The sequence below is a fragment of the Thamnophis elegans genome, chromosome 1, assembly GCF_009769535.1.
Source record: "Thamnophis elegans isolate rThaEle1 chromosome 1, rThaEle1.pri, whole genome shotgun sequence".
In the NCBI taxonomy this organism is placed as follows: Eukaryota; Metazoa; Chordata; class Lepidosauria; order Squamata; family Colubridae; genus Thamnophis; species Thamnophis elegans.
Genome location: NC_045541.1, coordinates 111,071,618 through 111,095,587, shown reverse-complemented (window position 1 = coordinate 111,095,587; position 23,970 = coordinate 111,071,618). Strand labels below are relative to the sequence as shown.

General features: G+C 36.8%; 1 protein-coding gene across 10 annotated transcripts in view; it reads right to left on the bottom strand.

Moving 5' to 3' along the window:
* GPHN (gephyrin) overlaps positions 1-23,970 on the bottom strand; it is a 231,627-nt gene that overhangs the window by 98,126 nt on the left and 109,531 nt on the right. For 4 of the 10 annotated variants that reach the window (XM_032227446.1, XM_032227414.1, XM_032227465.1 and 1 more), the window contains exons 5-6: positions 15,851-15,889; positions 1,639-1,733 (exon numbers count right to left, since the gene is read on the bottom strand). In XM_032227446.1, the coding sequence (XP_032083337.1) occupies positions 1,639-1,733; positions 15,851-15,889 (134 nt within the window). Of the gene's footprint in view, positions 1-1,638; positions 1,734-14,179; positions 14,229-15,850; positions 15,890-23,970 lie in introns of all 10 variants that reach the window. The other 6 variants (XM_032227456.1, XM_032227421.1, XM_032227439.1 and 3 more) reach the window with 2 other exon arrangements.

Here is a 23,970-nt window from a genome sequence, read left to right as displayed (position 1 = left end):
AGCCTTGGACCAGTGGGGAGGAGACAAGGGAGAGTGATCCAGAAACCAGCAGTGAGTTGTTCCTGGATGCATGCCATCGAAGAGCTACTCGGCGTCTAGAACAATTATGCAATTACAGGAAGTAACTGCGCTCAGCTGGTGGTCATGAGGCTCCTCTCCAGACTATAAAAAAGACTGCTTGTGACAGGCCCCTTTTGCAGAAGTCAACGCTTTGACTAAAGAGAATGTAACTAACTTGGCAGGCTGGATTGCTGCCAAGGTTTGTCTGAATTGCTGCCAAGGTTTGTCGGACTTGCTGCCAAGGTCCTTATCTGTTTGTTTGCTTGGCTTTCAGCCACCGAGATTCTGGTCTTGCTATTAAAGGACATTCTAATTAAGCTTGTCTTGGTTTTCGTTACTGGATGGAGGAGGGGGTCAGAACAATGTACTATATCAATGTCAAATATTTATGTAATTTCTTTCAAGACAAATGCTACCATTTTTTTCCATTACAGTCATAACTGAAGTTCAGTCAAGTGCATTACTTAATCACATTAACATGATAAAAATTATCGTGTTTCCCCAAAAATAAGACAGGTTCTTATTTTCTTTTGACCCTAAAAATAAGTGCTTGGCATTATTTTTGGGGAGGTCTTATTAATTTTGAGGTACGGGAGGCCCATTAATCTCAGCCTGCAGCCCATGGAGGGCCAGAAGTTCTGTCTCTGTTTCTGGCACAGAAGGGGTGTGGTATCTAGGGTTTGCAGGAGGGGCCTCTGCGAGGCCATTCCACATGGATGGCAGGTGCATGTGGAGTGCGTGAGGCATGTCCCCCCCTCCTTCCCAGGAAATGGCGGGGACAGACTGCTCATGCAGTTAGATATTTTAGGGAAGGGTTTATTTTGGGGGGATGGCTTATTTTAGCGGATGCGCTCAAAAGTCCGATTGGGCTTATTATCTAGGGAGGTCTTAGTTTCGGGGGAACAGGGTGGTTCAGACTCATTTAAACCTGAGATTCATATACATTCTTCACAATTCAGAAGTATTTTCTGTGAGCACTATGCACATTTATTTATTGATTTGCAAGAATTCTTTTAAATGTCTGCTAGTATAAGACCCTCATAGTGAAAACAGGGAAATCGGTGCTAACTGGGGAGAAAAAGAATTCTGAAAAAAATAATTGCTACATAACAGGCATTTTGTTATAGTGGTTAAGGTTGGACTGACACCAGGAATGCCCACATTCTCATCCACCTCAGCCACAGAAGTTCACTGGGTAATATGGATATCTCTCCCATATGAAAAGTAGGCTTTAGGCAAGCAGCTATCTCTCAGTGGCCGCACTATGGGATCGACAATATTTTAAAATATTGTTGTGTAATCTACTGAAGCAAAATATGCAAAATAGTTTTGAAACCACTATATAACTACACAGTTACTATGTGAAAATTTTGCAATAGAGATTCAATGTCTTTTCTTTCTGATCTGTCAAAATACTAGACAAAAAGTAAAAGAAATAAAAACCATAAAACTATAAAAGAAGCCATTTGGATATTAAAAGGAGGAAGGAATGATGAATTACTTTTGTTTATTGCAGCCATTCCACTACCTTAGGTTTTCTAGAGAAAAACTTTTTCATATTTTTGTTAGCATTCTTACCTAGAGAGCATGCCCAGAGGTGTAACATTAAGTGATCCCATCAGCATTGCCAAGGCCATCCCTGGGGCCTCCCGTTCTATTACTTCTTTAGTAGCCTGTAATCAAAGATTAAACAGTAGACTGAGTGAAAACTACAAAAATAAAATAAGCTAAATTAAATTTCACCATCCCTTTCTTAAAATCAGTGCAACATGGGATTTGATTGTGAATCAATTTGGGCATACAATCATTATATACTTATCTCACTAAAATCAGCTTATGCTGATATCACATTCTGCCACAATGTCTGAAATTTGTTCTGTATCAGAAACTGCATCTTTCAATCACTCACAGTTTTGCATTTATAAATATTAAATATTTTTGTCTGTTTCTTAAGATTTCTCCTGGAAATCCAAATATGCTGAACATTTCAGAAAATTATTAGAAAGGATTGGCTCATATGGTCCTTCAAAATGGAGATGATTAAGTATTTTCTTTTCATGGAAGATTTATATTCTGTCTTTTTCTGTTGTTTAATGATATAATAGATCTCTTTCTAATTGGAAGGCATTTGTATACTGAGGCAATCTTTGAGATTAAAATGATAGCTAGCTTTCAATTATACTGTGCTCTTATTTTAAAAAAGAAAAACCTAATTTAAAATGAAAGTTGTAGGTAATATAAATATATTTAAACAAAGTATAGAATTATAATCCCTGACTTTCAATCAAATGCACAACTCAATACAAAAAACATGGTTGGCTGTTATGGTATAAACTAATGCGAGGAGAAATAAAATCAGACAATTGCATAAGATTAGGCAAGAGAAAAAAAGATGAGTTTTAAGGCAGAAAATCCCTCCCTATATAGATGATCTTTATTTGTAGCAGGTTAGTTTTATTGCTAGATTCAGGTTCCTTTGCTTTGACTTTTCATGACAGATTTTCTAGAGCATTTATAAAGGATAGGAAATCTGAAATTTAGGTAACTGGAAAATGTACCAGCTACCACAAATTAAGGACAAGATTACTAACTGAAAACATTTGTTGATGACATAACAGCTAAACATAGTATATGGGCCTCATGGCCCATTTTAGCTATTATCCTGTACACGTTGGTCCCATATCTTAAATTTCACATCATTTATGCCCCTAAACTTCAGGCAGGTTTTAATGAGAATGCAATATTGGTAGAACATAAGCAGCTCTTAAATTGGGTAATTCTGGTTCCAACTCTAAATTACTTTCTTCCCACATGGCATTATTTCCTACTCCTTTCTTCTTTCACTACTTCACTAGGTGGAGAAAACCATGTTATTTAGATTCTGTTTTATAACAAAGAACAGAAACATTTTTTCTGCTTCTTTCTTTCTTTCTTTCTTTCTTTCTTTCTTTCTTTCTTTCTCTCTCTCTCTCTCTCTCTCTCTCTCTCTCTCTCTCTCTCTCTCTCTCTCTCTCTCTCTCTCTCTCTCTCTCTCTCTCTCTCTCTCTCTCTCTCTCTCTCTCTCTGCAAGTTTCTTCATTATTCCATCTTTGGAAATAAGAATACTACTTCAGAATTCTATGAACTGGACCAACATTGCTTGGTCTAATTAATTATTACTATCTATTTAATTATTATTGACAAATATATGAATCACTTTAGGAACAATAAATGAATGTTGTTAACTTAATAAAATATGCCTATATAATATATAAAATTATATAGTGAATAATAAAAAATTAATGAGAAAATTGAATTTTAAAGTAATGGATATTAAATACAATAAGTTTATAAAACTCAGATGAGAATTCATTTGCCACAAATAAATGATCAAATTAAATTCACTCTACTATAATTGGTTTTTTTACAATGTAAAGAAGCCATTGGGGAGGCAGATGTCCAGCATTAGGATAAATCTCTCCTTTTGTCCCACTTTCCCAAATTACCCCCTCCCCATTTTGAATTTTTTGTTTCTCTTTTTGTTTTTCTCTCTTATTTTTGAGGAAAATTTATAGACCCCAAATAGTCACAATCGAGCAGTCCTCTCTCAACAGAGGTGGAGGGATACGACATCATCTATCCAGTCTATAACATAGTCCATAGCTCCACACCCATTTGTACTATTTAGGTGAACCTGGTGACACAGATAAATCTCCAGATAGCCTCAATGACTCTCTAAAAGAATGCAAATGACCAGCTGTCTGCAAGGAGTATAAATCCTTCCATTCTCTACCACCCAGTCAGAGCTGAAGAACCTTTTTGGATGAGAAATGAAATGTCTTCAAGAAAAACAAGAAAGTCCAGATGCCTCCTGAAAAAGCACCTTTGGGACAACTATGACCTGGATGACTGAGAATTTCCACAGCCAACCCAAATAGTACTTGTATATTTTTAAGCATGAAAATGTAAAATGAATGTAGGACAATAGGCCGAAACTCACAGTTGTGGCTATAACTTAAAAACCAGCTGAACAGCTATACCGAAAGGACAAAAGCCACTCAGCAAATGATGTTTTCAGCAATAGACAAGAAGGAACCAAGTGATTAAGACCCAGAAGGAAAAGAAAATAAATGCCGGAACGATTCATGAAGCAAAAACTTTTTAGGGATTACAAAGGGTCCTGGGGCATACCACTTATTTAAATTCTTCTAGGTTAAATAAGATTTAGGTAAGTGAGGCCTGAATAATAATAACAGTTATTGAAAAGAAGAGAGTCTGGTTCACTGATGTTGCTTAATCCGATGATTGTAGGATTGAGGAAAAACAGTTGGAAAAAATTATGTATATAGGAAAATGCAGATCAAAGCTAAATGCTTATGGAGAAAAGAAATCCGTTGTTATACCGATCATGATTGGAGCCCTCAGAGCAATACCTAATACTTTCTTGTAATATGGATATATTGAATTTATTAGACCTAAACCCTAATTTTACAAAAAAACAAAACAAAACCCACAACCCCATCCTGTTTCAAATTTAAATGCTAGCTGAATAATTCTTAGATCCTTGGTTAAGACTTGAATTATTAAGTTTTAGACTGTGAAGCTAAAGTAAATTACTCCCACACAATAATATCCCAGTGAAGCATTACTTTGATGTGGTTGTGAAGTTTACATACTCTGAGGAGGACGACAGCTATGGTTCAACCATGTTTGTCAGAGTTCATAGAGGAGCCAGATGAACGAGACCTCTTCCATAAACAATAAGTGAAATGTAATTTACAGAAGCCTATACCAGATCGGCTATTGCCTGGATCAAGAAGAACCCTGTTGGATGTTGGAGTTCCTTGACATCTGGGGACAAGTGGGCTACAGAGTGCATTATATAACATCCCTTTTATCTATTAACATTGTTGAAATAAAGATCAAAATATATGTTTATTAAAATACATTGAAAAAGTTAAATTCAATGGGGTGAACTAATTTTTCACAATCAACAATTCAGAAAACTCTCAGACACTGAGAGAGAAACATAGCAAGGAGCTGAGAGAAAGGAATTCAGTTTTTGTTTGTTATGAGTATTCTTTTTGGGCTTATGACATTTGCAATTTGAAAAACATATTGTGACACACTTAGTACATCACTGCCATGGGATATTTGTCTATTTACCAAATGATTGGTATAGTGGATAATCGCTAATCACAAAATACCAATTTACAGAAGGCTAACTAAGAACTGATTGGCATGCCAGGTACTTCTTTGTGTCTGTGATTATTTTTAATTTATCAGTATGTCCCTTTACCCTCTACAGATAGTACAAGGTTTGTGTTAGAAAATTGTGCTTTGCCTTCGAGTATGCCAATTTTCTTTTAAAATACTTTATTGAAAACAGAGCCTAACAAAATTGAATCTAATATATGTCTCTGAAAACCAGGTGCAAAGGAATGTAAAATTAGGCCCTGCTATTCAAGAAACAAGTGGGAATTGTTTTGAAGGATTCCTTATATTGTTTAATCCCATTTTAAAAAATTGTCTCAGGATTAATGGAGATCTTTTCAGTTCAGTGATCTGGAAAAAAAAAAGTATCTATCTCTTACACCAGGGATGTCAAACTTGATTTCATTGGGGGCCACATCAGGGTTGTGTTTGACCTTGGAGGGTCAGGTGGGTGTGGCTGGGGGTACATAGCCATGGTAGGTGTGGCCAGTTCATCACTCATGTTGGGGGAACCTGTGGTGGCCAAATGCCAAGGCAGGACTTCCTGGAGATTCTCATTATAACCTTCCTTCCTTCCTTCCTTCCTTCCTTCCTTCCTTCCTTCCTTCCCTCCTTCCTGATCTAGGCTTCCCGAGAAAGCATAAATCACAATCTTAGTCCCAAAAACCCCCTTTTATTTATACGGCTGTGAATTATGTCATTCACAGCCTGCAAAGCTTCACAAACAGTCTATGAAGATTCTAACAGATCTCTGCTCGAGTTGCCACAGTCTTTCAGGAGAATGTTGATAAGCACCCACTTTATCTCTCTTGAAATGCTGCCAGAGACCTAAATGACAATTGGTTTTGTAAGGCCAAACTTATCACAGAGTCAAACTGAACTTCTCAAAGCTTGAAATGACCAGATGAACTAATTGCTTTATGCCAAGGCTCACGTCCCATTTATTCCTTTTATGCCTTATCGAAGGGGACAATCATTTTCAAGCCTTACTCCCACGTCGACCCTGTTTTCTTAATTGTTCTTGCCTTCTGGCAGCTCTGCGCATGTGCACACTGGGAACAGGTTCTCACTGTTCTTCTGCCTCGCTGATGTCAGACTCCAGAGGCTCCGGAGGCAGCACATAACTATCAGATGGCCTTGACCCCCTCTGCCTCTGACTCAGAGCCCTCGTCTGAGCCTTCTTCAGACTCCAGGACTAGTCCATATTCCTCCCCAACCTCCTCATTGTCTGACTCTGCTGCCAGCTCTGCGGACTGCCGGCAGAACACAACACCTTTCCTTCCTTCCTTCCTTCCTTCCTTCCTTCCTTCCTTCCTTCCTTCCTTCCTTCCTTCCTTCCTTCCTTCCTTCCCTTCTTTTTCCTTCCCTCTTCATTCTCCTTTCTTCCCCCCTTTCCTTCCTTGCTCGCTTTCCATCTTTCCTTCTTTTTTTGTCTTTCCATCTTCCCTTTCTCCTTTCCTGTCCCTTCTTGCATGCTCAAATGCAAAAGGGGAAATATTTCTCCTTCTGTTTTGTTTTTAGTTTGCCTGGACAGCTCTCTATCAGCAGAAACGAGGTGCAGGGGTGCTGCGTGCAACCCCCGAGCTCCGTTTTTGCTGAGGGACACCAATACCAATGGCCAGTCCTTTGCTGTTTCCTGTGGGCCAGATTTAAGCACCTCTGTGAGCCTTGAGTTTGACATCCCTGCCTTAGAAAAATGGATAATAAAGTATTTTTCTTAAAATACCAATTAATTATAATGAACTACTGACACAAAAATGAAATCTGATACTATTCTGTTCTTAACTGAACATGAATATAAACAAGGAACAGATAAAAGGTAACCAAGTATTAAAATCATGCAGCAGTTTAGATTCAGTTTGTTTTCAACCTTGCAGAAATAGGAATATGGCACCTTTCTGCAATGTGCTATATTCCTGTATATATAACTATAGATATGTACTACAAATACTGTATATCATTCAGCTGTATCAAATATTACCAACCATTGACTTGAGAAAACAAGTAGTATCCACATACTGACCGCTTATTCAGTAACTATTCAAAGTTAAAATGTGCTATAATAATATCATTTGAATAAAGTAAAGATTAAGATTGATAGAAGTAAAAGGAAGAAATATAAAGTTTGTTTCATCAAGGTTAAAATAATATTTTATTATTTCTGGTAACCTTTAATGGTTTTGCTGATACCAGGACTTAAATGACTATACTTATAGATAAGAGATGGGATATGGGAAGAAGAGATCTAAAAATTGAAATATTGCAGAATACAATATTCTGCTGACAGAGACAGCATCATAATTAATGCATAGATCTAGCCGTTACAATAGGGGTGTAAAACTGGCAACCTGAAGGCCAGATATGTCACGCACAGGCCACACCCATCCCAGCTGCGCAAATGGGAAAAATATTGTGAAACATCATGTGACGGCAATTTGACGCCGTGAGTTTGACACATGTGCTCTACAGTATTTTGTCCTTACAAATACCGTATTTATCGGCGTATAACACGCACCGGCGTATAACACGCATCCCCCATTTTAACACAAAAATTTGAGTAAAATTTTTTTTCATTAAAAATAAATGACTTGGAAGCTCGGAACTTAATGTTGGATTAAAATTTATAACATTAGAACATGAATTATAACATTAACTCCTCAACATAAAGTGCCTTCCTTCCTTCCCTCCCTCCCATCCCTTTCTTTATGTTTTCTTCATGCTTTCTTTTCTTTTTCCTCTGCTCTTTTTAAATCCCCCCCCCTTCTTCTCCTCCTCTACATTTAGGTTGGATTAGTTTGTACAACGGTCATCAAACTTCTGAAGTAAAAATAAATAAATAAATCATATTTAAGAAGAAGAAGAAAAAGGAAGATGTTTTTAGTTAAGTCAAACGTTTTAATAAAAGTTTCATCTTTTAAGATTTGTCCAACACATCCAATTGTAACCTTAACAGTAAAGAATATCACCCCAGCTGCTAAAGGTTCAACCAGTCTGAGAACCATTGAAAAGACAACAGTGCAAAATCCAAAAGACACAACTTCCTCACCGCCCTTGCTTTGGTACCAAATCTTTGAGGAAGGGGCTCCAGAAAGAAGGAGGAGGAGGAGGAGGAGGAGGAGGAGGAGGAGGAGGAGGGAACCAAAGAGAGGCTTTTACCGAGTCTGCGCCCCACAGCCAGGACCGTCCTTGCGCCTCAAGCCGCGTTTCTTCCCCGCAAAGCCCTTCGGGCAACCCGAGAGTTCCTTTTGGCGCCAGAAGGGCTTTGCAGGAAGAAACGCCGCGTTTCTTCCTGCAAAGCCCTTCTGGCGTCAAGCGGAACTCTCGGGTTGCCCGAAGGGCTTTGCAGGAAGAAACGCGGCTGGAGGCGCCAGGACGGTCCTGGCTGTGGGGCGCAGACTCGGTAAAAGCTCTCTTTGGTTCCCTCCTCCTCCCCCTCCTTCCACAGTTTGTGTGACGCTGCCGCCAGGCTGAGAGCTGCCGCTGAAACAAGTTTGGGGAGGTCCTTTGCAGGCAGCCAGTTCTAGCTGCCTGCAAAGGACTTCCCCACGTTTGCTTTGAAAGAAACCTCTGCGCGGGAGTTAGAAACCTCTGCGCGGGGGTTTCTTGCCATGTGCGCGGCCGCGCGGCCGCGCACCTTAGAGGGAACAGTGGACCCGGCGTATAACACGCAGTATCGGCGTATAACACGCAGGCAGGGTTTAAGCTTGCAATTTTAGTTTTAAAACTGCGTGTTATACGCCGATAAATACGGTATATGAAACTATAGATCTATAACTATAATCTAGATATCTATTAAATACCAACTTATAATGTCCTGGGTTTACTGTATATCTTACATTTCTAATACCTCTTTTTCAATTATTAATTAATGTATTTTACATTTTTATCACACGCTGTTAACAAAACAATTCTTAAACAAAACAGTTCTTAATTTAAAAAAAAGGTAAAATAAAATCAAAAGAAAAAAAAATAGAAAAACCCAACCCATAACAAAGAAACAGAAAAGAGGGGAACCTTTATATATTATATTTATTAAGAGTCATAAATACAGCATAATATAATAAATACAATATATTATTGTAAAGCATCAAAATGTCTCTGCCATATTAAGACATATTGCTATATCCTTCGATTAGGAAAAAATAGTGCTTTTTCCAAATAAATAGATGACACATTTCTGACAACCATTCCTTAACAATTGAAATAATATAATGTGCAATTTCTCAATATGATTCTTTTAGCACCCTCAATATTAATATTCTTCTAATCAAAATCTATCCCAATGAAATAGTTTAAAGCATGACTGTGCCAACTTACAACAGTTTTGGAAGCTGCAGTTGTTAGGTGAATCTTGTCACATGACTATCATTTGCAACTATATATATATACACACACACACACACACACACACACACACACACACATACACACACACATATACATATATACATACACATATATATATATGTCTAGTTATATTAAAAACTCAGTGTATGTATATGTATATGTATATGTATATGTATATGTATATGTATATGTATATGTATATGTATATGTATATGTATATGTATATGTATATGTATATGTATATGTATATGTATGTATATCTATCTATCTATCTATCTATCTATCTATCTATCTATCTATCTATCTATCTATCTATCTATCTATCTATCTATATCTTTGCCTCCTTGGACCACCAAGACTTAACTAAGATTTAAATCACAACATTTCTTAAAGCCTTCATGGACTTCCCAGTTATGATATTGTCCCGTGTCCCCGCCCCCCAGGAGTCCACAGACCACAGGTTGAGAATTAGATTAGGACAGGGATGTCAAACTCATGTCATCACAGTGATGTATGATGACTTGTTTCCCCTTTACTAAACTAGGCTTGGGCATGACCAGCATGTGACACAGTCGGCCAGAGGGCTGCAAGTTTGACAGTCCTGGACTAGGCAATCTCTGCTTTTATTTTCAGTTGTTTTATCTCACTTGCTATTTTATTGATATAGTTTTTATTTCTAGCATGGATGCTTTAATTTTTGTTGTTACATTTTTTAAACGTGTATAAGATTTCTGAGGGTCATCTTCTCTGCTTCTAAAAGAATCTGCAATGGAATGCTCAAGTTTGAAGCAGGGATGCATAGAATTAAATATAGGGTTTGAAAGTTATTTTTGTGGTACTAGCTATATACAAAAGAATCTCACTAAATAAATAGTAGCTCCATCTTCCTGGGGTTCAACCTAACCTGGCTCTTCTCATCTGTAGGTACCAGGACAAATCTTTCATTGCATAACTGGAGTGGTCTGGAGATGTAACATACAGTCGAATAACATCAACATATTGAAGATACCAATCTGAACCAATATACAACCTCTCCCAGTGGATTTTTACAAAAGTTTAAAAGTAAAAGAAGTCTAGCATTTTGTCACTTACAACCACCAATTGGAACCATCAATTGAAGAAGGATAAAAACAATTGTAGTGTCCCCAATCTCAATATAATCCAAAAATGATACTTAATAGATGTATCAAAGTCAGTTTAGAGGTCTAAAAGGATTAGAAGGAACCTATTTTCCCCATCTAGGTCTGAATCTTGACTAAAAGCATTCAATAACCAATGTCTCCAAGAGAGCTTTGAAGTTGCTTCCCTAGCACACTTCCAATAATCTTCCTAAAATGGAAAACCTGGAGACAGGGTTGTAGTTATCTCCTACAGTAGTTCCAATAGTGTTTTAAGGATGGCATAGCACAGCCTCTTTCAAGTCTATATGTAATACTCTCTCACACAATGATGCACTGATTATTTTGGGAATCCAGTTTACCATGCCCCTCCTTTTGTCCTCCAGGACAGCCAGAAAGGGTATACATCTAGTCCATAAGTGGTAAGGGTCATAATGAAAATCCTGCCTATAGCACTGGCACCCAAAGGCCTAAAGCTGTCCCAAGTACCATGGTCAGACATCAGCCTCCACTATATAACACCTTTATGCCAAATCAAGAGACTGAATTATTTTATTAGTGAAATATTATTCATAAAAGTCACAGCTGCCAAGTGTGCAACTTATTAGCATTTCCCTACTGCAAAGGGAATGACCACTCAAAACAAGGCAGCTGGCCAATAGCCCTCTGATGCAATAGGATTCAGGAAATAATATTTTATGGGTTACATGTATCTGTGTAGTGAGTAGTCATTGACATTATATCCCCTCTTTAGACTGGATTTTTCATATAATCTCAATTGTTGATACTTTAACTTTCAAATGAATCTTGAAACAATATTCTTTCCTCATTACTTCTCATCAGTGGTAGGATGCAAATCCTGTTCCAACAGGTACGGTTGGAACAGGGCCGGCAATATCCTCATGGATGTGTGCACATGCGTTCAAGCGCCTTCACGATGCTCTGTGATGCTCCAGCTGCTCTGCAGAGCGTTGTGCAGGTGCTGTAAGCGCCATGTGCCTGTGCAGAAGTGCAAAAGCCTTTAAACTATGGTAAGGAGCTTGGGTGGGTGGGTGGGCCCTCCGGAGCACCGTACCCGAACAGTATCCAGTGGCTCCGGTACGCGCGTACCGGGATGTACCGCCTGCAACCCACCACTGCTTCTCACCCTTTAAATGGCAGGGTTATAATGCAAAGGCTTAATAAAAATATAAAAGCTTTGCATCTGGTCATCTGTGCTTCAGGAAGATGCAGGAAATGAAAGCAACTAAAATGGAAAGGCTCTAGAAGCAAAACAGCGCTAATAATAGCATTATCAATAGATTAGGTTAACTTAAGGCAATATATATACCAAATGATTAAGAAGATGAACTTCAAGCAAGTTTTGTTAAATATATATAAATGCATCAAACCTTGGCTAAAACATGCACTGTACAAAATTGAACATAGTGAGAGCAAAGACTACACCAATTAACATGCCACTGGTACCATGAGATTTGCAGGGAGCAAACTGATAGTGACTGGAAGTCATGGCTTGGCAAAATTAGTTGTACCTAGTTAAAGAGGAAAGAACAGTCTATTAAATTTGATGTACAATTATTTTTATGTGTATTTTTTTTAATTTACAAAAGCTATTATAAATCTTCAGTGATTCTACTATTTATTTGCTTATTTATTAGGATTTGTATTCTACTATGCTCCTAAGAAAAAGTGGTTTACATGAAATAGTAAAAATGTAACTGACAATTAACAGCATTAACATCACACAAATAACAATAAATTCTAAAAATAACATCACATAAAGTTTAAAACCAATCCCATCCATGTTAGCATACATGTATTATAATTTTCTCAGCTGCTATCTATATTTCATTTTCTTTTGTATTGCGTTTGTAATTTGGTTTAAATAAATGTGATGGTTGTTCACCACCAAGAATCACTTGTTTGAGATGGCAGCCATATAAAACAAACAAAGATTAAATAAACAAACAAAAAAAAACTATAGGAATTAATTGACTACCCTATTATATCATTTATATGTACAAAAACACACTTTGAGAAAAAATTACAAACTGTACACATAAATAATATGGAATTCTGACAGTAATATAAAGTAATCTGAAGTATTAAGTTTGTAATTTCTGTATTGGCAAATCAATTTGCCTATTATATAGTGATCCAGTAATATACCAATTCTACACAAGAGTATAAAACTCAGTTTCAAACATACAAATTAATTTTCTAGATGTAATTAAAAATCCTTGCAAATGCAGTCTTGTGTGATTCTTAGACATTTAGCTAAATTGAATGGCAAAGCTAAAGATAAGGAGATTTTCTACTGGGGAATTTTTAATTTGTATTTCAAAAATACCAATTTAAAAATCTCAACTAAAATGGCAAAAGTCTAGAAGAAATTAATATACTGAATCCTTAATTTTGCAGTTCTTAAACTGAGGTGAGGTAGGATGAAGATAAAAAAATAAAAATTCTGCTTTAATGGTAAGAGAAAAATGTTGCAAGTAACTCAGTATTCTTGTTTTAGTTTTACTAGGAAGAAATTAATTAGAGTACTGCCAGCCTCCCTCCTCCCAAAATTAAAATCTTATAAGTATAATAGAGAAACTTCCTTGAAAGTGATGCTAAAAGATTTCAGATGAAGAATTGTAATTTAGATTTATCCATTTGAGCAACAGATTTAAAACACAGTTGAAATGACATACACAAGTCAAAGGGCAAAATGAAGTGTTTTTCAAATAGAAAAATCAAGAACAGAATTTTATTAAGAATTGAATATCACGAACAATGACAAAAAAGCTATTCAAACTATGAAAAAAGTTGCAAACAGAAAAAAATTCAAGAAATGATACATCAAAACTCAAGAATGTGTGTTTTATTTAATATCTGAGTTGGAACATCATTCTAGTAACTAGGAACATTTGTTAAAAAATACCTGCTCCTTCAGAACACATACATTTTCAAATGATAGAATATAGAAAATTTTATGATGCAGTGGCTGAATTCTAATTCTATCATAATGAAAGCTACCAGGAAAGCTTTGAATTAAAACCAAGAATTTTGATATTTGTGACTTAATTTAAAAAAAATGCTGCAGCAAACAGAAGATTTCTAAGAAACCAGAACAGGATTAGAATTCTTCAAGAGTGTTTCTCAGTTTTACTACATGGAATTTGTGTCCATTTCAAATTATTAATATCAGGGAAAAGCAAAACCAGATGTACAATAATTGTCTTGTTATATTGGAAATCACTGCTACTAGCAATTTAAATATACTTTAGTTAATATGATGCCATCAATACATGGTTCAGGAAACAAGATTCTCTATTAGTTGAATGACAATGTGAGAATGGAAATTTATGTCAAGTCAGAGATTATACTGTATTTTTTAGAAGATTAAGAGAAAAGTTCCCAGGCAATTTCAATTGTGTGAAATCTTAACATTGAGACTAAGGAGAAAGACCTACTTTGAAGTTGGGGTTCTTTCTCAGAAGGTCCTTGCATCTTCTTGGAATACTGCATGGAAAGTTGCCAGAAGATATTTTAAAGAGTTTGTTACTGTATTTTGAATAGCTAATGCCTTCTAGATTTTTTTCTTAAATAAAATAGAGTATTCAGTAAAATGTTTTCCTTACAATTCTCTTTAAAAAGGTATATCAAATGAAATAATATCCCTAAGAAAAAAATAGATGATATATGATGGGCTTACACCAGCTATTCCATTGAGAGCCCTTTCTAGCTTTTCTCTAAATGTATCTTAGCATTGCTGGACTATTTTTCTATATCTTATTTCTGTTTTTTTTGTAGGCTATACACTTTGTTAACCAGAACAACAATTAGGACCTGTTCATCTCTGTCACTCATGTTAGTCCAAGAACAGAACTGGCATAAACTGGACATGACAACATATTACACAAATACTAAAGCAAATGTAGTCAATAAACATTCCTTATCCTTTTTTTAATACAGCCCAGTGGAAAGCATTTTCACTTTGCTCTATTTCTAAACATCAAATCTCCCTGCAGCAAATCCTTATAGATAGTCTTATCAGTAAACGTAGCAAAGAAAAAGCTATACAGTAGAAGATCTACTCTAAACTTTGTAAGGGTAATATTCTGATTAAAATATAAATAAAGATACATTCTAAAAATCCAAGCATATGGTACTGAATAAGGGTAAACTGGAGCCAGATCAAAACATTTTTCTCTTCTTCACATTTTAAATTTTTTGATGGAAGAGTAAGCAGTATATAAACAAGAAAGAGCACACAATTGGCAAATGATTGGGATTGCATAGAAATGGCAGTAGTAATGTGCAGTCAAATTCTAAGGTATCATGTGATCAACATAAGCTAGTGGTCAAACAGACAAGGCAAGAAAAAAAAGGCAGACATAGCAAATTGACAGAGCAGGATCAATTAGCAGATGCACAAATCTTCAGGACGGCAATTCAATGAAGTCAGCAGATGCATAATATCATTGGAAACAGTGAAAAGAGGGGAAAGGTTTGACAAGAGGTAACTGGGAGTATCCATCAATAGTCACATACAAGTGGCAGCCAGAACTCATGGGCAAAATGTTAAGTGAATACTACAATCAAAGGTAAAGAAGACCAATTCCAGGCAATCAAGCAGCAAACAGTGCATTGCAATGCCAGGTAGCCAGCAAGTAGGCAAAGCAGAAAGAAAGCAATGAGAGCCATATCATTTTTTTAAAAAGCAAAGACTGAATGGGCCATGCCCATGTATGATTAGAAAAAGCAGCTGCCAAGGAAGAAAAACAAAGCTCTTGATTGGGGCTGTTAATACACTATTATTCTGGTAACTAAGATTACTGTAAGTAAAAGAACCCCAGAATTTGGATGCTCTTGTTCTAATAAATAATATAGGGCAACATAGCTATATGAAAATTCACAAGAATACAGAACACAAATGGAGATGAGGCTAAGCCTTAAGCCTGATGGAGATCTGGGGATCCTCCAATGAACAAAATTAAGAACATGTGACTCCACAAGGAAAGTTTAAAAATGAGTACGCATCTAAAATTGTTTTTGATAAATGATGCCAAAATAAAACAAACAAAAATACTAGCAATGAACTGGATTAGAAATCATTGGCTGGGATTGAAGATATTGCTTACCCCTCTCTGGAGCCCACAAAATGGGAATGTTGGGAATTTCTGCAGCAGAAAAACAGAAGAGAAAAAGGGATTTCTGACTCCCAGATTCAAGGAAAAGCAGATCAGTTAAGGGATGATGATGTGCTTATAGCATAATAAGAACTGGTCAGAACCTTTGCTCATTCCCAGATGCAAACATTTTCTGAGATTTGAGAAAGGTTTGAAAAGCACAGAGCATTTACTATTGTAATATTCCATCTCTATTCACAAAACGACACCACTTACCTGTAATTAATTTTCTTAGGAGAGTTGCCCCCATAAAACCTACACATGGAATGAGGCAGTATCTTTCAATGAAATATGCCACAAATACAAAACAAAACAGACTGTTCCAAATGAATAGACTGCACCAAATAGTAGAAATATTTTGTAAGCAAATCAGTACATTGGATTAAAGTCAAATTCACATTTTTGCTTTACAAAAAAAATTGGTGTTTTGCAATGAGACTTGCTTGCTGCAGTTAAACAATGTTTGCTTGCTTATTTATTTATATCCCACCTTTATTATTTTATAAATAATTCAAGGTGGTGAACTCATGCAATTACTCCTTCCTCCTCCTATTTTCCCCACAACAACAACCCTGTGAGGTGAATTGGGCTGAGAGAAAGTGACTGGCTCAAAGTCACTTTGAGCTTTCATGCCTAAAACGGGACTAGAACTCACAGGTTCCTGGCTTCTAGTCTGGTGCCTTAACTAATAAAACAAATTAGCTCTCCAGTTCTTCTGTATTGGATAACAAGGCAAACTTTTTTCATTAAAAGAATAGGAAATATGAACAAATTAAGTGTGAACCTTAAAAGAGGACTCAGGAATCCTTGAATTTAATATCACCTAAATATGATACATTTTTTAATTCAAAAGCAGTATAACTAATGAATCAGTTACCCTTTGTGATTTCTTTAAATGATAAATTAATGTGTCTATGTAGAAGAATGCAAAATAGACGAAACAAGAAAAATATACTAATGCATATTATTTTGCTTATGTTGCCCTGCTTTCCTGAAAATAAGACCTCCCTGGATAATAAGCCCAATCGAGCTTTTGAGTGCATGCGCTAAAATAAGCCCTCCCCTAAAATATTTAACCGCATGTGCAGCCAGTCCCTGCCATTAATAATGAAATTTGTATACTCTTCCACTCTCAAAAACTCTGGGCAGCTTACAAAAATTAAATGAATTGCAATAAAACATAAAAGATAAAGACAAAATATGGTAAGAGCAATGAAGTGATTCTCCCTCAACACAGATCTGGGTGAACATCATATAGTCTGTGTGTGTGTGTATGTGTGTATGTGTATATGAAACTGATATAAAAAGCTTATTGTTATTTGGATTTATATAGTAATTGGACAGAAGTATAAAACTATGTATGAATGTACAATGTTGTATCATCACTTTTATATAATTATATCTTATATTTTACTTTAAAAAGAATATTAAGGAAAACTACTGTGTTTTCCCAAAAATATGACATGTCCTCATAATACAGCTATGCCACATTTTTCTGGTGGGCAAAAATATAAGCCCCACCACATATAAACCCCCTGGACAACCCCCCACCTCTATCCAGGCAGAGCACCGCTCACCAACCTAGCAGTATCCCAAAGGTGCCAAGCCGCGGGAACCTGGGGGGAGGCAAAGGTGATCGCGTTGCTTGGCACCTTCAAGATACCACTAGGTTGGTGAGCAGCGCTATGCCCAGCCGAAGAGCGGAGTTGCCAGGCGGCTGCTCTCTTGTGAGTGGGCTACCAAAGAGCCGGGCACGGCCTCAGGGGTGAATGGCTGTGTTGTGCTGTCGCAGCTGTGCAACATAACAGCCATAAAGCGACTACACTCACAAGCAGCCACCCAGCAAACCCCCTTTGCAGCCGGGCACAGCGCCATTCACTGATCTAGGGGTATCGCCAAGCCGTGTGAGTCCCTGTTCGCTGCCAGCTGCCTGCAGAGCGTACAACCATAGAACATGCGCCCACAGCGGCTACTGCCGAAAGACTCGGGTTGGAAGCCGCAGAAAAAGCCAGTGCCCTGGCTCCGTAATGAGAACTGGGCCATGCATCGTGAGGCCGGGAGGTGGGTGAGCGAGAGCAGAACAGCCACTTGTGCAATCCCCCTCTCCAGCCATGCAGAGCGCCATTCACTGGCATTTGGAAGGTGCAAAGCCGCGGGAGCTGGGCGGTGGTGAACAGGCGCTCATGCGGCTTGGCGATACCCTTAGGTCAGTGAATGGCACTATGCCTGGCTGCAAAGGGGGTTTGCTGAGTGGCTGGTTGTGAGCTTGGTCGCTTCATGGCTGTTGTGTTGCGCTGTCGCAGCAGCGCAACACAGCCATTCGCCCATGAGGCTGTGCCCGGCTCTTTGGGAGCCCGCTCGCCAGAGAGAAGCCGCCTGGCAACCCCAAAACAATAAACCCTCCCCCCATAATAAGCCCAAGCCATATTTTGTAGGTAAAAAGAAAATAAGACCCTGTCATATTTTTGGGGAAACACGGTAGTTAGTAAAGTTATGTGCACTGTATTCATTAAAGAAAGAATTAAAGCATGTATCATGGATAAACATGAATGTGAGACAACAGATTACTTAGGAATGCATTATATATACTATTTACAAATAAAACTCTGAAAAGAAAAAAGGCTGTGATGTACTATATGGCAGGACATGGTCATGATCAAATATAATTTTCTCTTCCACAAGGAGTGCTGCAGCTACTGTAACTAATATGAGATTCTAGATTTAATAGTCTTATGCACTCTTAACATTTCAAATAAACATGCCTCCCTACTTTTGTTATGAAACACACATTTCTCTTATCCCCATTCCCTATCACTGGCATGCTTATATGGTACTACATCCTAGGTATATCAAAACTATATGCTTAACAATATGGTACTACATCCTAGGTATATTAAAACTGCTATAACAAAAGCTACCAAATTTGCTTTTGTTTCCATACATTTAACCAGGCTTTCTTGGACTAATAAACACATGCACACCCACACACTCATACCTCAAAAATGTGTCTAAAGAACAAACAAAATATGTAATCATATATGTTAGGAATGTGTTAATGTCCTGTTTCCTGGCTGTATTACTAACTGGTCAAAGTATCTTGTTCTGATATTCAATCGGGATATTTTTAGTATTTTTTATCATTTTTATTGTTTTAAAATGTTTTTTTTAAATATTTTTAATTATCATATTTTTTCTTTTTGAATGTTAAGCTGCTTAGAGCCATTGATTGAGATGGGCAGCTATAGAAATTGAATGAATGAATGAATGAATGAATGAATGAACAAACAAACAAACAAACACATAAATAAATAAGCATTACTGAAAATAAAATATTTGTATATACTCAAATAAATGTCAAGGCTGTTCCACATATATTCTACAACAGCCTTGGATTCCGGAATAGTCTGCAGAGTCAAAATGAATGGATCATCAAACAAATTAACCCAAAATTCTCCCTCAAGGCACAAATGATTAGGCTTAAATTTTCCTACTTTGGACTCATTATCTAAAGACTAGCTCTTTCAAGAAGGCTGTAACACTGGGAAAGGTAGAAGCAGAATGAAAAGGAGGATTACCAGCAACACAGCTGATGGACTAAGTTTCAGTTGTGATGAGTGTATGGTTGGAAGACGTGAAGTTTAGGAAGAGATAAAATCTATCTATGTGGTCGCTAAGAGTCAATACTAACTTGATGGTACACAATTCATCAATCAATTTTAGACACAAGGAATTTGTCTGCTTAATTTTGAATATCTACATCCCATTAACTAATCCATAACAATTGATTGGTATCTAGGGAATTGTTTGCCTAATACGCTCCAAAGCCGAGAGTGGCACTGAAATAAATGATATCAAAGTAGTAATAGCCATGTTAATGTCAAAGGTAGCTCTATATACATGAAACTCGATGTAATAACCAAACTAATAGAAACTGAAATAGTTTGATGATTTCCTCAATTGAAAGGCAAATTTAGCAGTTAGTAACAAGATGGACAGTCCAGAAATAGAGCAAGAGTTGCTCATGAGAGTTGAAAACACTGTTCACAGCATCTATCTCCATGAAAGCCTGCTTTTACAATGCAACCTGTACCTGGGATGAGCAACTTTATTATGTGCTGGTAAAAGGCTGATAATGAAAACACATATCTATTATACAATTCCACTCCAAGACAGAGGTGGCTATGGATATGCCAATTAACAATGGTAATTTGTTTCCCAATTGTTTTCAAAAACTGCCTGCTACACCACAGATGTACTGAAACAAGTGAAGTTATCCATTGGTCTACCCACTTTTAACTGATATGAAATAAAGGTCCCTGAAATTAGATAAATTAACACTGTTTACATAGACATGTCCATGAATATTCTTGGCAAAAAGTGGAAAGGAATAAGCAAAAAAGAAGGAAATGAAGGAATAATTCTGTATCTCAGAGGGAGAAAAAGCAGAGGTTCCTCCCTACAGTGACAGTCACAATGAAACTGAATGCAAAGGTGAAAACATGTTGCTTTCATAGTGGGTTACGACCATTTGCAAAATATCTTTCATAGATAACAAAAGTTCTAAATGTGCCTTTGTGGAATTGCACAGTGATGACAAAGAAGATCAAATCTGTTCATTTGAGGCAAAAATAGCTGACCTGTAAAAGTGATGTAGAGATTTCAGGAATGTGGTAAAATTAGTCAGCTTTCTTGTGGAAAGAACCCCATGTTCAGAGAAATAGGGAAGAACTTCATAGAAAGAATCTGTATCTTCAGTGGTCAGACAACTCACTTTTGTGCACATACACAAAAATACTTCAAGGAATTGACATTGTAGTTGCTCCTAATACCAATAAATATACACATAAACTGGGTTGTGATCAATCTGCTGTTGCAGATAATACACTTATTTAACCTGGAAATGAGAAATTAGAAAAAAGGGGTTAGGTTAGGCCTATATAATAATCTCACTAGCAATAGCAATAGCAGTTAGACTTATATACCGCTTCATAGGGCTTTCAGCCCTCTCTAAGCGGTTTACAGAGTCAGCATATTGCCCCCACAGTCTGGGTCCTCATTTTACCCACCTCGGAAGGATGGAAGGCTGAGTCAACCTTGAGCCGGTGAGATTTGAACCGCCGAACTGCAGCTAACAGTCAGCTGAAGTGGCTGCAGTACTGCACTCTAACCACTGTGCCATCTCGGCTCATAGAAAATGTGTTAGCCAGTGAAAAAGAAAATATCAAGGATTAAAGCAAAACATTAGAAATAATATTATCTGGATTATAACACAATAAATTAATGAATTAATATGGGGTTTTTTGTTCAGAAGAAAAATATGGATATTAGAGCTGTGCATGATGTAGAAAAAATATTTTATTTAATGTCTGGAAAAGATCACTGCATTCTACAAGTTCTGCTGAATAGTCTTGGGTCAACCATGGTTTAGCAGGTTGAAACACCTTTCTCAGTGACATTTGTATTTATTTACTTTTTATTTATTTACTTTATATATCACTACATTCCACATGGCATCATAGCTGTACACTATAAAAAAACCCAAATCATCAGAACTTAAAGCAGAGTAGAGAGATGATAATGCTTAACATCTCCAAAACCTTTCATAAATTATTCTAACCAGAAATATTCCAGTATGGCATAAACCCATGGCATGTCAGATCTCAATCTTTCCAAACCCCTTTCCTATTTGCCAACAAAATCCCAGCTTGGTGTATCTCATTAGCTTTCCTGCCTCTCCCATATTCCCAGCAATTTTCTTTCCATTCCTGCTGCAAAGGCACATAGGACCATAATTCATTTTAGATAACAAGAAAACTCAACAGGATTGACTAGCAGTCACTTAAGTAAAAATATATATATAGTCTAAAACAGACATTCATAACTGATACCTTCAAGGTATGTTGGACTATAGACTCCCTTATGCTCAGCCAGCAAGCCCATATTTAGAAACTGATATTTAATATCTGGAGACTGGAAAATACTGCTATAGAAGAGCTCCCTGCAATTTTCTTCAATGAATAAGTGTTTTAGTCAGTCAACAAAATAATAGAAATCATGTCCTAGATTACCGATAATCACTAAAGAATTTCTGTTATCACCTTAAGAAGAAGAAAAAAGAAATCTGAAAGTTCCCACAAATTGTGTTTGTCTACATAAAACATAAAGTGGGAATAAAAAAGTCTTCCTAATATAATCCCATTTAAAAAAATATATTAAGATCTCTCCTACCTTCCTTCCAACCCAAGGGAGCTATAAGTAAATAGGAAGTGCACTTGGAGAGTAAATGGTCAATACTCAACCCATGGAAGGGACAGGGAAGGACAGGAAAGACTCTGAAGCAGGATGGATAAAAATTGATGATTTAAAATAATAATATTTTTTTTTTAAATTAAATCGGATTTTTAAAAATTTAAAACAGATTTTTTTTAATCAAATTTATTTTAATAAAATGCTTTGGCAGTAAAGATTTATCTAAAGATAGTTTTCAATTTAAGATATATTAATAATTTAGTTTATTCAGCATGAATTGGAGCTTAGTTATGTAGCATGAGGCTACATATTCTGCAATATTGGGACTGCTGGTGAGTCAATAGTGGGTCAGAGGAGGAGCCGCTGCAGGACAGAGATGACAACTGCTCTTTAAAAATGATGATTTAAATCAAGTTGATTTAAATCAAGCCTTTTTACTAGTGATTTAAATTGTGAAGCATAGATAAGTGAAAGGCAATGGGACACTGATAGTAACTATTGGGGGCGGGGGAGGGAGGCACCAAGAAAATCAAAGGCTTGCAAGTTAATAGAATGTGCCCTGTTGGGAGCAACTGAAGGAAGAAACCTTTTTTTTCAACTGATGTCCTTGGCTGTGTTCCCACTCCTCCTCTATGAACCAGTGTTGCCTAGGACACCCTATTTGGACTTGGGTATTGATTAATCAGTCCCATTTTGTCCCATGCATAGTCCAAAGCATCCAAATTATGCATGCTTAGATTTGGGCGGGGAATAATTAAAACTGTTTTCCCATACACATAATGTTTTGTACATCCTTAATATCTGTATACTTGACAAAGCTTTAGAACCTATGCATGATTTTAATATATCCGCTTATAATTCTCATTGTGTTGTTGAGTCAACGACACTATGAGGATTATAAGCAGATATATTAAAATTACTCCTACTTGCTAGCTTCTTATTCTGAGCCATATAGCACCTCCAGCTTTACGAAGCCAAGGTGCACTAGTGAGACAATATAGAAAAATTACAAACAACTAACTTCTGCTGGTGCTTACTGACATTCCGCATTTATCAGTCAGAAGACTCAAATCCACTTTAATATCGATTCCCAATGGAAAGTCAAATGGGTTGCTGAATGCCCAGACATAGGAAGACATATAAATGACCCCACAAAAAAGGGGCCAGACTTTGAATTACCATATCAGCAATAGATAATCTTGAATAGGATTTGTACCTCACACAGCATCTACAGGGACTCTCTGTATAGATGGGGCATAGTATCCTCCCTTTAGTATGACTGTGGGGTCCTAGGTCAATCTGTAGATCACATTGTGACCAACTGTAAGCTGAAGACATAAATGAGTCCAATATCTGATTTTTTTGCTAATATACACATATCTAAATTCTTGTATGATTTTAGTGTGGTGTGATGGTGATTTTATGCCTGTGAAAGAGAATATGTAGAAAACTATTGCATATTTATTTATTTACACAATTTATAGGCTGCCTGATTCCCAATGATAATAGTTGGCTAACAATTAAAAATACAAAATACAAAACAGAAACACAAAAAATCATAAATGCCTTCCCCCAAATAATATATAACTAAACTCATCCAGCAACTATGTTAATCTTTACTCTGTCACAGAGTCTGTAAGAATAGTCATTTACAGCTTCCTAAATGTCACCAGGATGGGAGATATCAATCTCTGAGGAGATATCATTCCAGAGGGCAGGTGCTGAGACATAAAAGGCACAGTTCCTGAGTCCTGGGCACCACCAGTCTACCTAATCACACAGGACAGGCAGAATCAAGTAGAAAGAAGTGTTACATCTCAAAT